This window comes from Chrysemys picta, chromosome 8, assembly GCF_011386835.1.
Source record: "Chrysemys picta bellii isolate R12L10 chromosome 8, ASM1138683v2, whole genome shotgun sequence".
Lineage (NCBI taxonomy): Eukaryota > Metazoa > Chordata > Testudines > Emydidae > Chrysemys > Chrysemys picta.
In genome coordinates this window covers 89,347,310-89,360,984 of record NC_088798.1, presented here as the reverse complement: position 1 = coordinate 89,360,984, position 13,675 = coordinate 89,347,310, and the positions used below count along the sequence as shown (strand labels likewise).

Sequence of the window (13,675 nt, the reverse complement as noted above, 5' to 3'; positions counted from 1 at the left end):
GGCCGGCGTGGACCGTAGGACTTCCTCGAAGGCCGACCAGTCCCGACCGAGGATCACCGGATATGCAAGATGGGGAGCTACCCCAACCACCAGGTGTCGGGTGATCCCCGCGATGGTTAGGGGGACCCGGGTGCTGGGGTATGGTCGGACATCCCCATGGATGCATTGTAGATGAATACACCCGAGGTGGGTATCACCCGGCGGTACCAGGTCCTTACGGACCAACGTCTGGCCACAACCCGAGTCGATCAAGGCCCGCGTAGTCCGTCCTCCGACGGCCGCCGGGACGGTCAGCTTGGGGTTCATGGCTGGCCGGGCTCGAGTGTGGCCCGCCCACACTTGCCCATAGCTGCAATCCATCTCCGGACAGTCTCGCTGGAGGTGCCCCATCTTCCCACAACCAAAGCAGGGACCGAGTTCAGGTCGTCTGCTCCTGGGGCCCTCTTGGCTTGGGCTCCGGGGGGGGCTTCGCCGAGCCCTTGGGGGCCCCTGGCCCGGGGCCATTGGTCCGGTCCGAGGAGCCAGGTCCGTGTGCCGGGTTCGGGTCTCGCGGCGGGGGTCGGGCCTCGGTGCGGGGTGTCGTGGTCCGCTCGGGGGTTCCCCTTTCTTTTCGCCACGGGCTGGTTCGGGCCCGGGGCGTCGGAAGGTGGGCCCTACTGCATCTTCGGCGGCTAGGAAGTCCTCCATTAGCGACACTGCCTGGGCCAGCGTCGTCGGCCGGTGGCGAAGTACCCAGGCGCGCCCTCGGGAGGGTAGGGTGTGCACGAACTGTTCTAACACCACCTGCTCGGTTACCTCCTCCGCCGTCCGGGTGCCGGGCTGTAGCCACCGTCGGCAAGCCTCTTTTAAGGTTTGGGCCACTACCCGCGGTCGGGCCCCAGTGGGGTAAGTCTGGCCCCGAAACCTTTGTCGGAAAGTCTCGGGACTGACGTCAAGGGCGTCCAATATCGCGGTCTTCACCAGGTCGTAGTCCCGTGCTTCCTCAGCCACCAACCCACGATAGGCCACCTGGGCCGCCCCCGTCAGGTAGGGGGCTAAGAGGGTAGCCCACTGGTCCCTGGGCCACCCGGCAACGAGGGCTACCCGCTCTAACGTGACCAGGAATGCCTCAGGGTCGTCGTCTGGGCTCATCTTAGTCAACCGAAGGGGGGCAGCTAACCGCAGCATCTCCGCGGCCTCCCCCGCCGGCCCCGGCGCGGGGCGAGGGAGCGTAACCAGCAGCTACTGCAGCTGGACTCCCAACTGCCGCACCAGCTGCTGCTGTTGCTCGAGCTGGGCCGTGTGCTGCTCCTGCTGCAACTGGAGTTGGGCGGCATCTCGCTGCTGTTGCTGCGCAAGCTGAGCGGCCTGCTGTTGCTGTTGCTGCTGCAACTGGGCCGTCTGCTGCCGCTCCTGGCTCTCCGCGAGCAGCTGGAACAACCGCTCCATATCCATTCCTTAGAACGGGGGGGGTGGGCAACGGCCACTCCCCCTCTAGCCCCTTCTCACAGAGGCAGGGGCTCGGGCCCCACGTTGGGCGCCAAATGTAGTAGGTCCTAGCCGGGGCTCGACCCTTCCGGGCAGGAGGGGACCCACACCGACTCACTACTCTGGGAACAAGCAGTCAGTTAGTCCCGAAACTCCGGCTCTTTCGTGCAGAGTCGGAGCAACCACCGTTAAAGCTCAGGCCCTTGACTGCAGGGGGCTGAGCAAGCAAGCAGTTCAGGAGCCCAGGCCCTGGATCAGGGCGGGGCAAACACAGTTAGCTCAGACCCTTGTTTGCAGGGGCTGAGCGGGCAAATAGTTCAAAGCCCAGGCCCTGGATCAGGGCAGGGCAAACACAGTTAGGCTCAGGCCCTTGTTTGCAGGGGCTGAACGAGCAGACAGTTCAGAGCCCAGGCCCTGGATCAGGGCGGGGCAAACACAGTTAGGCTCAGGCCCTTGTTTGCAGGGGCTGAACGAGCAGACAGTTCAGAGCCCAGGCCCTGGATCAGGGCGGGGCAAACACAGTTAAGCTCAGGCCCTTGTTTGCAGGGGCTGAACGAGCAGATAGTTCAGAGCCCAGGCCCTGGATCAGGGCGGGGCAAACACAGTTAGCTCAGGCCCTTGTTGCAGGGGCTGAGCGAGCAAATGGTTCAAAGCCCAGGCCCTGGATCAGGGCGGGGCAAACACAGTTAGGCTCAGGCCCTTGTTTGCAGGGGCTGAGCGGATAAACTGTTCAGGTAAGGCACGCCTAGGCTTCCGTAGCCGAGCGTTGGGTGAGGGGGAAGCCTGCCACCCGTGCGGAGGGTGGCAGGGGGGAACGCAGGCCCACCCACTCCACTGCGTTCCAGCCCAGGGCCCTAACAGCGGTTGCTGCCGCTGCTGGTCAGTGGGGTATCCAGACCGCAACACACTGACATAGGCTCACACTCGGTTACAGCCGGACCGGGGTCGGCTACCCCCGGGCTGCTTCCATGATCCCCCTCAAAGCCTACCTCGTTCATCGTGCCGGGCTCGGGCCAGTCCATCTGCATGGGCTCCTCTCTGCCCGGGCTCGGCGGCAAGTCCGGTAGCTCTGCCGGGAAGTCCGGCCAATGGTCCTCAGGCGGCTCCTCTGGATAGCAGCAGGGGCGAAGGGGTTCGGGTCCAGTCTCACCCTCAGGGTTAGTGGGGTGCGGTTCCCAGGGATTCTCCCAGTGGCGGGCGTGAACGGGCGCCGGCGGCTCCTCCTCGTAGCGGGCCCGGGGTAGCTCAGGCCAGCTAGGGTCCAGGCCTCGGTCTTCGATGGTCTCCTGGCCGGGAGCTCCCGGCCGCACATCTGCTCCCTGTGGTGGCTGGCCGCCGACTGAGCTCTGGCGGCCGGCCTTTATACTTCCTGTCCCGCCCCTTGACTTCCGGGGGGCGGGGACAGGCGGTGGTGGTCCCACCCACTCTGGTGCCTGCACGTGGGCTCCCTCTTCCGGGCAGGAGGGGAGCCACACCGACTCACTACACAGGGAAACAGCTGGAGACGATAAATAGACACTCTCTTTCTGAAATCTATTTGGACTAGAAGAGGACAGAGTGGGGAACAGGGTAAATATTTGGTTTAAAATACAGTCCCCTCCAAATAGAGACGATTGGCAGGTAGTGTATGCCGTTGGGATGGAAACCTGCAGAAAGGTGGCAGCAACATTGTGCTATCAAATGATGACTGGATGGGAAGTATTTTAATTGCAGGCTGCTTTTCACTATCTGCCTTCCATCCTGCTACCCTGTTAATTCTTCCTCATCCTGCCTTGGCTCCAGGGAGGATGGGACGGATCATGGTGCCATGGTGGGCTGAGACTGAGATACAGGACACAGATGAAGTCCTGAGCAATCTGCCTGCCTGGTAGCTTTCCCAGCTCATGCACGACACCATGAGGTCCGGATGGCTCCTGAGCGTCACTGAGAGGGAAGCATGCACAGGAAAACTGGCAGCAGGCATCTCGCCTCACGTGAGCGTCTGCCACTAGCATAAGAAACAGCCCAAGTGCCAACGATTCCTGTCACGCTGCTTAATGATGTTAAACCGGACAAAAGAAAAGGCTCAAAGCTCAAACGCCATGAGGGCTGTCGTGACACAATCCAGGAATCAGAACGAAAACAAAGAAACTGGCCCCTGATCACCAGAGAGCCTTCGAAAGAGGAAGAACAAATTCTTACATAACAAGAGCGCTAAGCGCCTTCCTATTAACCCCTGGCATATTGTTTTCATTTTACAATCAGCTGTAGTTATTTCTATAATTAAACACAAGGCAGGTGCTCTGACACCATGGTCATGGGGCCGAATAAGAGCATATCTGCATGGTGAGTGTCCCCTGCAGGTGTACTTCCTACCTAGCTCACCCTACCCAAACCAAATTCTGGTTGGGGCAGCTAGAACTCCTCAAATGGGCTTTCACAGCAGCACAGCCCTTCTGTACCCCTAAGCAGTGCAGGCTGAAGCGTCCAGCCACAGTGTAGTTCCAAATGTCAGCACGTTTATATGAGGAAAAAAAGGTCCCTTACACTGAGAGTGGGATTTTCTAAAGCTCCCCATTAACTTCAATGGGCATACAGTTAGGGGCCATTGAGCAGTTCTGAATATCTCACCCTTGGGAGACATCTATGCCGCAAATAAAAGGTTCTTAACTCAGGTTATCTAATTTGGGCTAAAACAGCAGGGAAGACATGGTAAGTCGGCTTTTAACTCCGGTTAACTCAGCTTGAGTTTATCCCCACTCCCTTATAGGCTTGAAGTTGAGCTGATAACCTGAGTTAAAGCCGAGTTGCCGTGTCTTCATTGCTATTTTAAGCCGTTAACAAACCCAAATGCAGAACACATTTGTTTTCTGTGAAGATACACCCTGAGTCTTATGATCCCTTATTACATGAAAGGGGTTTTTGTCTGGGTTTATTTTAATTGGGGGGTTTTGTTGGACAATCCTGGATATTTGCATTATGTAAGTAACTTGTGTAACAATCTAGTTATAAAACAATTAAGAAATATTGGTGCAGGGTGTTAGCAGGCCAGGGCATTCCTTTGGAAATTAGTGATTTGACACTAAAGCTTTGCTGTTCTACAGCATGTCTCATTTGGGGATCTCCAGGCACCTTCCCAAAGTGGGATAAGCTCCACTTTACAGATGAGCAAACTGAGGCCTTGGCTACACTCGGGACTTCCCAGCGCTGCCGCAGCAGCGCTGTGAAGCGCGAGTGTAGTCGCGCCACCAGCGCTGCGAGAGTATGTACTCCACCTCTCCGAGGGGAGTAGCTTGCAGCGCTACGAGCGAGCGAGCGTGCAGCGCAGCAGGCTCTGATTACACTGGCGCTGTACAGTGCTGTACTCGCTGCGCTCAGGGGTGTGTTTTTTCACACCCCTGAGCGCAGCAAGTTGCAGCGCTGTACAGCGCCAGTGTAGCCAAGGTCTGAGTGTGCCCAGTCATGCCATGAGTCAAAGACCGAGGATAGAACAGCACTCAACACTTGCTCTCTCTCTTTCTTTCCTTCCTTTTTCATTTAGTGTGCAGACCTCGTGGCACCAGGCAGCACAATTTATATTGCAACATTTCAGAGTTATATTTTCATTCTCATAATAAAACCACGACAGTTAGTTTGTACCAACTTGATCCTTCTGTTTAATATTAAAGGATAAGACAAAAGAGCCAAGACCGTGCAACATTCAGGTTTTAGGCTTTCCTCTACTAGGGTTGCCAATTTTGAGGTACAAAAAGCTGGGACATCCAGGATGATCCATAAGACTGGAAAACTGGCACTGTGTACTGAGGTACTGTGTACCTTCACGGAGCTCCCAGGACAGCTATTCAAAAAAGGGACAATCCTGGGAACACCTAGGCAGGTGGCAACTGTATCTTCCACATATCCTCTCTTATCATGCACTTCCTGAAAGTGGAGTTCTCTACATTTCCAGACAGTATCCTATCCAGAAGCATACTATCCGCTACTGGGAAGCTACCATCACAACATCCCTTCCGTCACATTTATTTGAGATAGCAAAATTAAACATGACTGCCATAACCTACTTAAATATTTAACATTCTGTTGTACTCCCTTATATTTCTATGTATGGTGATATAGACTTTAACAACACTTGACACCTTTTGGGTGCCTATCTCAACTTGCTGGGTAACTAAGCTATTTTCCTCTGAGGTTCGGAGGGCTGTTGTTTGACATCTTAGTATTGTACAAAATCTTGTAATTGTTATTATTGTTGGGCATCCATCTTCCTCAGGAAACAGGGGTAGCCATGTTAAACCAAATGAAACCAGCTAGCTTGATATTTCTGTCTTTATCTCGAGATACATTTTTCAGAGGGTTTTCTTGGCTTGGTTTTGTTGTTTTTTTGTGACTTGGGAAGCCATTTATGGGGCTCCGAAACACAAGAGCTGTTCTTTTCATGGTATTTCCACTGTCCGGGAACTGAAATCCAATCTCCCTTTCTTACAGGTCCATAAAAGGGCCCCTGAGGCATGAACAGAATATGAACACGGATTGCCAGCTTGTGCTCTCACGCTGGTGTAAATCAGGAGTGACTGCTCAGTGGCATTAGACTGGTGCAAACTCTGCGTGAGTGAGGGCAGACTCAGACCCAACTGCGGGAAATGCATGGGCTAGAGCCCATGCTCATCTCTAGTCATTCCCATAGCAGGGAGATTTCTACCACACTCTTTGGCGGGCACAGTGACTGGGACTGTTGTTTTTAGTTGTCACAGACAAGCACATTCCCATACACACCATTTCCCCTCTTGTGCCATTTTTAGCTGAAAGGTGAATTGAACAATCTCCATGACCAGACACCAAGTCCCAACTGGGTCCAGTGTATAGAATCAGACAGAGCCATGTGCTGCCCAGGGCGAGGGTCCCAGACTGGAGCAGCATAATTCGATGGCTACCTATTGTGAGAAGAGACTTGATCCAAACTTTCGTTTACTCTGCTTCTTTAACCCTTTGGGGTGAATTTAGTGTTCATGAGAAAGACGGGTGGATAGTGGTGGCTAACACCAGGTGCAGGGTGGATAGATGCTTTAAATCATAGAGACTAATGTTGGAGAAAGAGCTATTAGACCTCTCAGTCTGTCCCCCTTGCCAAGGTAGGATTTTCCCTATGGTCCAGCCTTTTGTCCACGTCCTATGGGATGGGGCTTCCTCATCACAGCTCTGCCTATGCACCACAATCCTGACCTGCAGCTGCTCCAGGGAGGATGGGACGGATCAGGGCCGGCTTTAGCAAGAGCGGGGCCCGATTCCTGGGGGCGGGGCTTGCTGCAAGCCCCGCCCCCAGGAATCGAGCCGAGCCGCGGGGGGGGAACCCGAGCCGCGCCGCGGGGGGGGGAGGGGACACGGGGAGACTCGTGCCGCACCGCGGGGGGGGGACCCGAGCCGCGCCACATAATCCGCGCCGGGGGGGACCCGAGCCGCGGGGACTGGGCCGGGCCGGAGCCGGACCGCGGGGCCGGGCTGGAGCCAAGCCGGGCCAGAGCCCTTCTCCCGCCCCCACCACCCCAGCTTACCTTGTGCTGCTGGCCCGCCCCTGCTTCGTCTCAGACTTCCCGCGAATCTCTGATTCGCGGGAAGCAGGGGCGGGGGTGGAGCGTGCAGGGGAGGGGAGGAGGGGGAAGTGAGCTGGGGGCGGGGTGGACAGCTGCAGCGCGGGGCCCTCTTGGCGCGGGGCCCAATTCAGCCGAATCGGCTGAATCGGCCTAAAGCCGGCCCTGGGACGGATCATAGTGCCACGGTGGGCTGAGACTGAGATGCAGGACACAGATGAAGTCCACCACAATCCTGACCTGCAGCTGCTTTTCCAGGCCTGTGCACACAGACACCAGCTCTGCCAATGCACCTAAGTCTTGGTTTGCAGCACATCTTGCTTCTCCATTCCTTGGTTCCCCTCCCTTGCCCAGTTCCCCCACGGACAGTAAGGGTAACAAACACACAGACACTGCAGCATGGGAACAGACCCAGTGCACGTTCCAAAGGACAATTATTCCCAAGCACCTCTGTAGCGGGGTGGTCACCCCGCTCCTGCCCTGAGGGGGTTAAAGCAGCCCTAGAGAGGGCTGCGGTGGAGAAAAGCTAGGCTGATTGGGAAAGCAGCCACAGCTGTGGCTAGTGCAATCAGGGCCCAGCTGGCCCTTATAAGAGGGTGGTGGGCCAGAAGGACAGACTCTCTCTCTAGCTCTCTGAGAGAGAAGGACCTGGCTGCCTGGGAAGCTGAGACGGTACCTAAGGTGGAGCAGTGCTGGGGAAGGGCAGAGGGAGCTGGGGAGCTCCAGCCTAGCTAAGCCCCAGGCTGCAGGCCGAGTTAAGGGCCCACAAGGATACTAGGGCTGCAGAAGGACGGCCCAGGAATTGGCAGAGGCAGCTGGTCCAACCCCCCTTGCCAATGATGAGTGGTTTATAGACTGCAGTCTGCCCCAGGGAGCGGGGGCTAGATGATGACTGGCAGTAGCCACTGAGGCAAGATGGAGGTAGGGGTTGGGGGCTCCCCTGGGAGGGGAGACCCAGAGACGGAGGGGTAACTACTGCTGGGGGCAGAACCCTGGTATACAAGGGCACTGGGGTCCGGGAGGGACACAGGGGCCAATGGCAAGCAAGGCAGCAGCCGGCAGAGGGTGCTCCACAAGCTGAAAAAGAACTAATTTCCTGGACAACCAGCAGGAGGTGCCGTGCCGGTGAGTTGTCACCCTGCCACAACCTCCCATTAGGAGGGAGAACTTTGAGGACTCCTGGGAGGACAATAGATCTGGATTCTGTTCCTCACTCTTCCGCCAACTCGCTGTGTGGCATCAGGCATCTCACTTGTCCTATTCAAGTGGGATTTCCTGTCCTCTTCCTCGCAGTGTCTGCCTCTTCCAGGGATGTAACAAGGTCTCCTCTGAGCTGGAACATGGGCCATCTCCACCTTCCAATGCTGCGAAGTCACAAAGCATCTATTCACTTGCTCTTTGTCCATGATACAGTGTTAATGGCTGGAGGAACACCATGTCTTCACACTCCCAAATAAATCTGTTAGTCTTTAAGGTGCCACCGGACTCATTGTTTTTGTGGCTACAGACTAACACGGCTACCCTTCTGATATTTTATTTCCAAGCATTATTATTCCGTTGAATTATCCCTGGCTATCATGACCTCACATCCCACTAGGAAAGCAGCCCAGATTTGACAGGGTAGTGGGGAAGAGAACTGGTGCTACATGGGACATTCCCAAGAAGAGATTCTTTCTGTTATTTATTTTTCCCAGGCAGCACAGAATCATTTGCTGTGATTTAAAGGGGCCATGTCAGGTACAAATCATGGGCCAGATTGTCAGGTAGAGCAAATTGGCATGTCTCCATTGACTTCAGCGGAGCTACATTGATTCACACCAGCTGCTGACCTGGCCAATTTTCTCACCTATGTTAGAAATAAGACCTTAGATAATTAACACTGAAAGGAATTTTTTTTTTAAAGGGGAATTTACTTTGCACCAATTATGAGGTTTATTTAATTTCTACAAGAATAAATGCAAACTAAGATAGTGAGACTGTAATCTCTGGAGCTGGAACGATGTCTGCCTGTGTCTGTGGCAGCACTTAGCAATACAGGGCCCAATGGCAGCGTCTGGGCACTACCACAATACAAATATTAATCAGTAATAATAAAAGATGCAAATAAAGACAAGCATGAGCTGATAAGTGAAAGTGCCTCAGACTAGATGACGCACGATCTGAAAGTAGCCATTGTGAACTCCGGCTGAAATCTACCATGGGCAGAGCTCTGGTGGGTCCCTCCTTTTGAGGGACATCACTCATCTTAGCCCCACCATTGTACCCACACCTGAGGCTCTCTTCCATTGCTGAAAGTGGTTAAAATCAGAAATGCAAAACTCTGACGCTGAGGCTGTAGGAAGAGTTATTGTCTCTAAAGAAAGGAACCTGACAGCATTTGACATTCCTGCATACGTGATTTTTCTATGTCCCTCATTTTGGGTCTTTATTGCACTGTGTCCTTTAGCCGGCTGAGAGGCATGACAGAGAGTGTCCTGGAAGAGAAGGCCCCCTTTACAACTCTCTGGAAATACCAATGGGGTTTAAAGTGCTTGCAAGCTACACTACACTTACACTACCAGAGTGGTGTGAAGGGATGTCAGTTTAAATGAGAACCAGACTCTTTAATTGCATTCTTCAGGATGCTCTAACTTCCAGCCAGCCCCAAGGCTGGAATACTGGATCATCTTGAGCCCTGCATTTCCCTCCACTTTCAGCTAGAAGATCTATGAAGAACTCAACGAGGAACCAAAGCTAAAATCCAGATACCATTGTACAGATCCTCAAGTCCTATATTTTCTGTGTAACATCATGGGAAAGTTCTGGATCATTCTCTGTCATCCAAGTGATGTCGACTGCTTGAATTTTCTTACCATGAACAGAATAAAAAACCATTTTCCTCGCTCACTAGTCTCATGAACCTTTGTAGTGCACCTAAGGTCACTTTTAGGCATTGCCAGACTGAAGCAATACTAGTGCTTGGCCTCCCATCCCAGGGCACAGCATTCCCTTACCCTTACCGTATCCATACTCTGTGTCCCTCAGAGCCAACAAACTAAGGCAAGGTCCATGCCCCACTCAGCTGGTCTGAGCTCATGAATGAAAAAGAGAGACATCTTTAATCCCTATATTTCGGACAGCAAAAGAGGCTGGAACTCAACCTCAAATATCTCAGGAGGTTGCTGGCTCAGGCTGGGCAAACTCCACTGAAATTTGAGACAAGAGACTAAAAAGTAGCGAGAGGAGGAGAGAGGGCTGCTAATGGCTCTTCTAAGAGCCTGCAGTACTTTGGATGGGATTAGGATTTACTGTCCCCAAGCTATCCCCAGGGCAGGGTTGACAGGCTGATGGCGTTGTTGACTGGTCACACTCAGATAAACAAGCAGCAAACAATCCATTGCCATGTCGACAGATGCTCCATACAGCTCAGAGCGAGGAATGAAGTCAGTGTTTGCAAAAAGCATTAGGGCAATAAATGTCATTTGTTTAGGCATGAAAATGCTCTCGACCGTGTCCTTTGATGAAGACAGGGCTGGACGTATAAGCCTCTAGTTGTTCAAACATGGAGCCCTCCACAGGTATTCCTGAAGCACTGGGCCTCAGCATCTTAAACCCCCTAAACCCCCTCACACACACACACCAGTTCCTAAATCCATATCAATTAAAAATGAAAATCTTCCTTGTTTGTTTTCAATCAGGACTCAGAAGTGTCAAGCTGGAAGAACTGTGATTTATTGCCCTCTAGTGGTGAGACATGGTAAGAAGACAGCCAAGTCATCTACAGTAACTCCTCGCTTAAAGTCGTCCCGGTTAACGTTGTTTCGTTGTTAGGTTGCTGATCAATTAGAGAACATGCTCATTTAAAGTTGTGCAATGCTCCCTTATAACGTTGTTTGGCAGCTGCCTGCTTTGTCCACTGCTTGCAGAAAGAGCAGCCCATTGGAGCTAGCCGGTGGGGTCTTGGAACCAGGGTGGACCATCAGCTCCCCGCTCCCCTAAGTTTCCTGTGCAGCAGCCACCCAGCAGGCTATCAGTTGCCGGCAGTTCAGCTGTCCCTCCCCCCGCCTCCCCCCCCCGCCATGTGCTGCTCCTGCCCTCTGCCTTGGAGCTGCTCCCGGGAGCCTCCTGCTTGCTGTGCAGGAGAGGGGAATGGGGCGGGAAAGAGGGGGGCTAATGTCAGGATGTCCCCCTCCCCTGCTCCTGCACCCTGCTTACCCCATCTCCATAGAGCGGGGGGGGGAGAGAGAGAGGGGAACACATGACAGGGCTCAGGACGGAGGGAGCTTGCTGACAGCAGCTGCTGTCTCAACTTGCTGATCTACTTAAAAAGGCAATATACTTAGAGTGGGGTCAGCGTACTTAAAGAGTCAATGTGCATCTCTCTCTTTCTCACACACAGGATGTGTGTCTCTGTCTCTGTCTGCCATGCTGTCTCCCCTCCCTCCATTTGTGCTGCCTTGTAGAGTGTGAGGCTACATTAACAACAATGGGTTAACCCTTGAGGGATCAGCCTAGTGCTAGTTCATCATTTAGCAGTAAGGCATTCCCTGGGAAATATCCCACCCTCTTCCACCCTCTGACTTCACCACCTCAACCAAGCTTCACAATTTTCATTGCTGTGTATAGTATTAAATTGTTCGTTTAAAACTTATACTGTGTGTGTGTGTGTGTATATATATAAAATATAGTCTTTTGTCTGGTGAAAAAAATTTCCCTGGAACCTAACCCTCTCCTCCCCCCTTTACATTAATTCTTATGGGGAAATTGGATTCGCTTAACATTGTTTCGCTTAAAGTCGCATTTTTCAGGAACATAACTACAACGTTAAGCGAAGAGTTACTGTATTGCCAGGTGCTAGGTGTTCAGTAGCACTGTGCGTACTTGGCACTTGCCTACCTGCTTGTTCCATTGCCGCTCTCTAAAGTGTCTTTCTACATCTCCAGCACCCAGTGCAGCTCAAAGCATCACAGTGTGCCCTGTCCTACTGACCTAACAAAATACCGAGGGGCTAACTGTTACTGCAGGCAACAGTTACTGCTGCTGCTCCTTGTGCAATGCGACGTTGGTTACTTTTCTGCAACATCCAGGCCAAAATCTGACTGTCCCTGTGCACAGGGGCTGAGGACAGGGAGAAAGAGCTGGGCAGAGAGAAGAGCCTCTTCCACCCCCTCTTCCCAGTAGGCACCAATATTAAGACAGACCTAGTGTAGTCTCTTGGGAGCTAGTCTGGGTTTCCATCTTACATATCGGTGCAGCACAGCCCCTAGGAGGCAAGGCCAATGTGGCTGAGGGGATGGCCCTGGCTCATCATCCCTGTGCACCTGCTGTGGTATGACTGGGGGTGCATGTTGCAGCTTTGCACAAAGTGACAGCAAGGGCTGCAGCTTAGCAATCTCCTCACCTGTGCAGGGAGAAGGCCGACGCATGGGCTCCTCCCTCTTCCCATTCATGCTGCAAAGCTAGAATCCTGTCCTACCCTTTGCCTGTGGCTTTTGGGAGGACAGTTCCTCCCTCCTGCATGGGAAAATGCCATCTATTTACTGTCCCCAGATAGGGGCTGGACTAGCTGTCGGAACATACATCTTGCCTTCCTCTCACTAGAAGGAGTTGGTGGCGCTTTGTAGGAGGGATGCCTTATAATGGATCCTGTGTGCTTGTGACATCTATGTAGCTCATCTGTCCCCTCTCAGGAGACAGATTGAACAGAAAATACAGAAATAAATAATGCAATTGCTATCAGACACGTTAAAATACCCCTGGAATTAGAGCCAAAGTTCCCACCGATGGCCCCAAAGGCCATTTGCTCAACCCAAGTCTGTAGGGCTGCAGGTGGGAAGGGCGTATTCTCTGAGATGAATGAGCATCAGACTGATGACCATACACAACATTTTCCCACCACTGGGATCAGTTTCAGCACTCGTCCCTTCAGATCAGCTGCGTTCTTGGAGTGCCATCTAGTGGCCACTTCCATAACCTCCATCACGTGCATTCCCAAACACTGGCCTTTGGTTCCATCTTAGCTCAGGCTGATAACTGAGTTGCCACTTACACCCACGTATACTGCATGTGCTCTACCCAGGCAGTGAGTCTGGTTTGGAAGCGGGTATAAACGGTACGGTGGTGGTGGTGTCTCCTACTTATGTGCTTTGCTGTTAATGCCAACTGACCAGGCTGGGATGATGATTTCGTCCGGTTTCCAGGTGACCCAAGAGCAAAGCCTGCAAGTAAGCTCAGCGGAAGGTGTCTCGTCCCAAACAGCTGGTCTTTCCGTCTGACTGTTTGATGTGCGAGGATAACCTGGTTCAGGAACAGGCCAGGGCGCAGGACTGTATGTGTGCCGTTTGCTGTTGCTCTGAAGGCACATGGCCGCCCTTCAGCAATGAGGTAAGAAGATAACTTGGTTTGGCTGTTTCCTGTGTTGGAGCATGTGGGTCCCATGAGGTGGCTTCTCAGACAACATGTCCTCCTTCGCTCAGCCACCTGGTCCGATATGTAGCACACCAGTCCGGGCCCTTGTGCCACAGGGGAGCATTGTATAGGAGAGCCAGCTTGGCATGAATGGTGCCTTGGAGCTTCTGGTCTCCCAGTTCAGTGGCAGCAGCCAGGGCCAACAGGAAATAGGCAGCGGCATCGTGTTCATCCTAACCACAAAGGACAAGGGAAAA

The 13,675-nt window shown here is 53.3% G+C and overlaps 1 protein-coding gene across 11 annotated transcripts in view; it reads right to left on the bottom strand.

The window, feature by feature from the left end:
- Positions 1–8,944: 8,944 nt before the first annotated feature.
- Positions 8,945–13,675, bottom strand: part of SH3TC2 (SH3 domain and tetratricopeptide repeats 2) — a 30,847-nt gene continuing 26,116 nt past the window's right edge. For all 11 annotated transcript variants that reach the window (XM_024100209.3, XM_065554941.1, XM_042850828.2 and 8 more), the window contains one exon: positions 8,945–13,651. In XM_024100209.3, the coding sequence (XP_023955977.2) occupies positions 13,460–13,651 (192 nt within the window). In that variant the 3' untranslated portion in view covers positions 8,945–13,459. The remainder of the gene's footprint in view (positions 13,652–13,675) is intronic.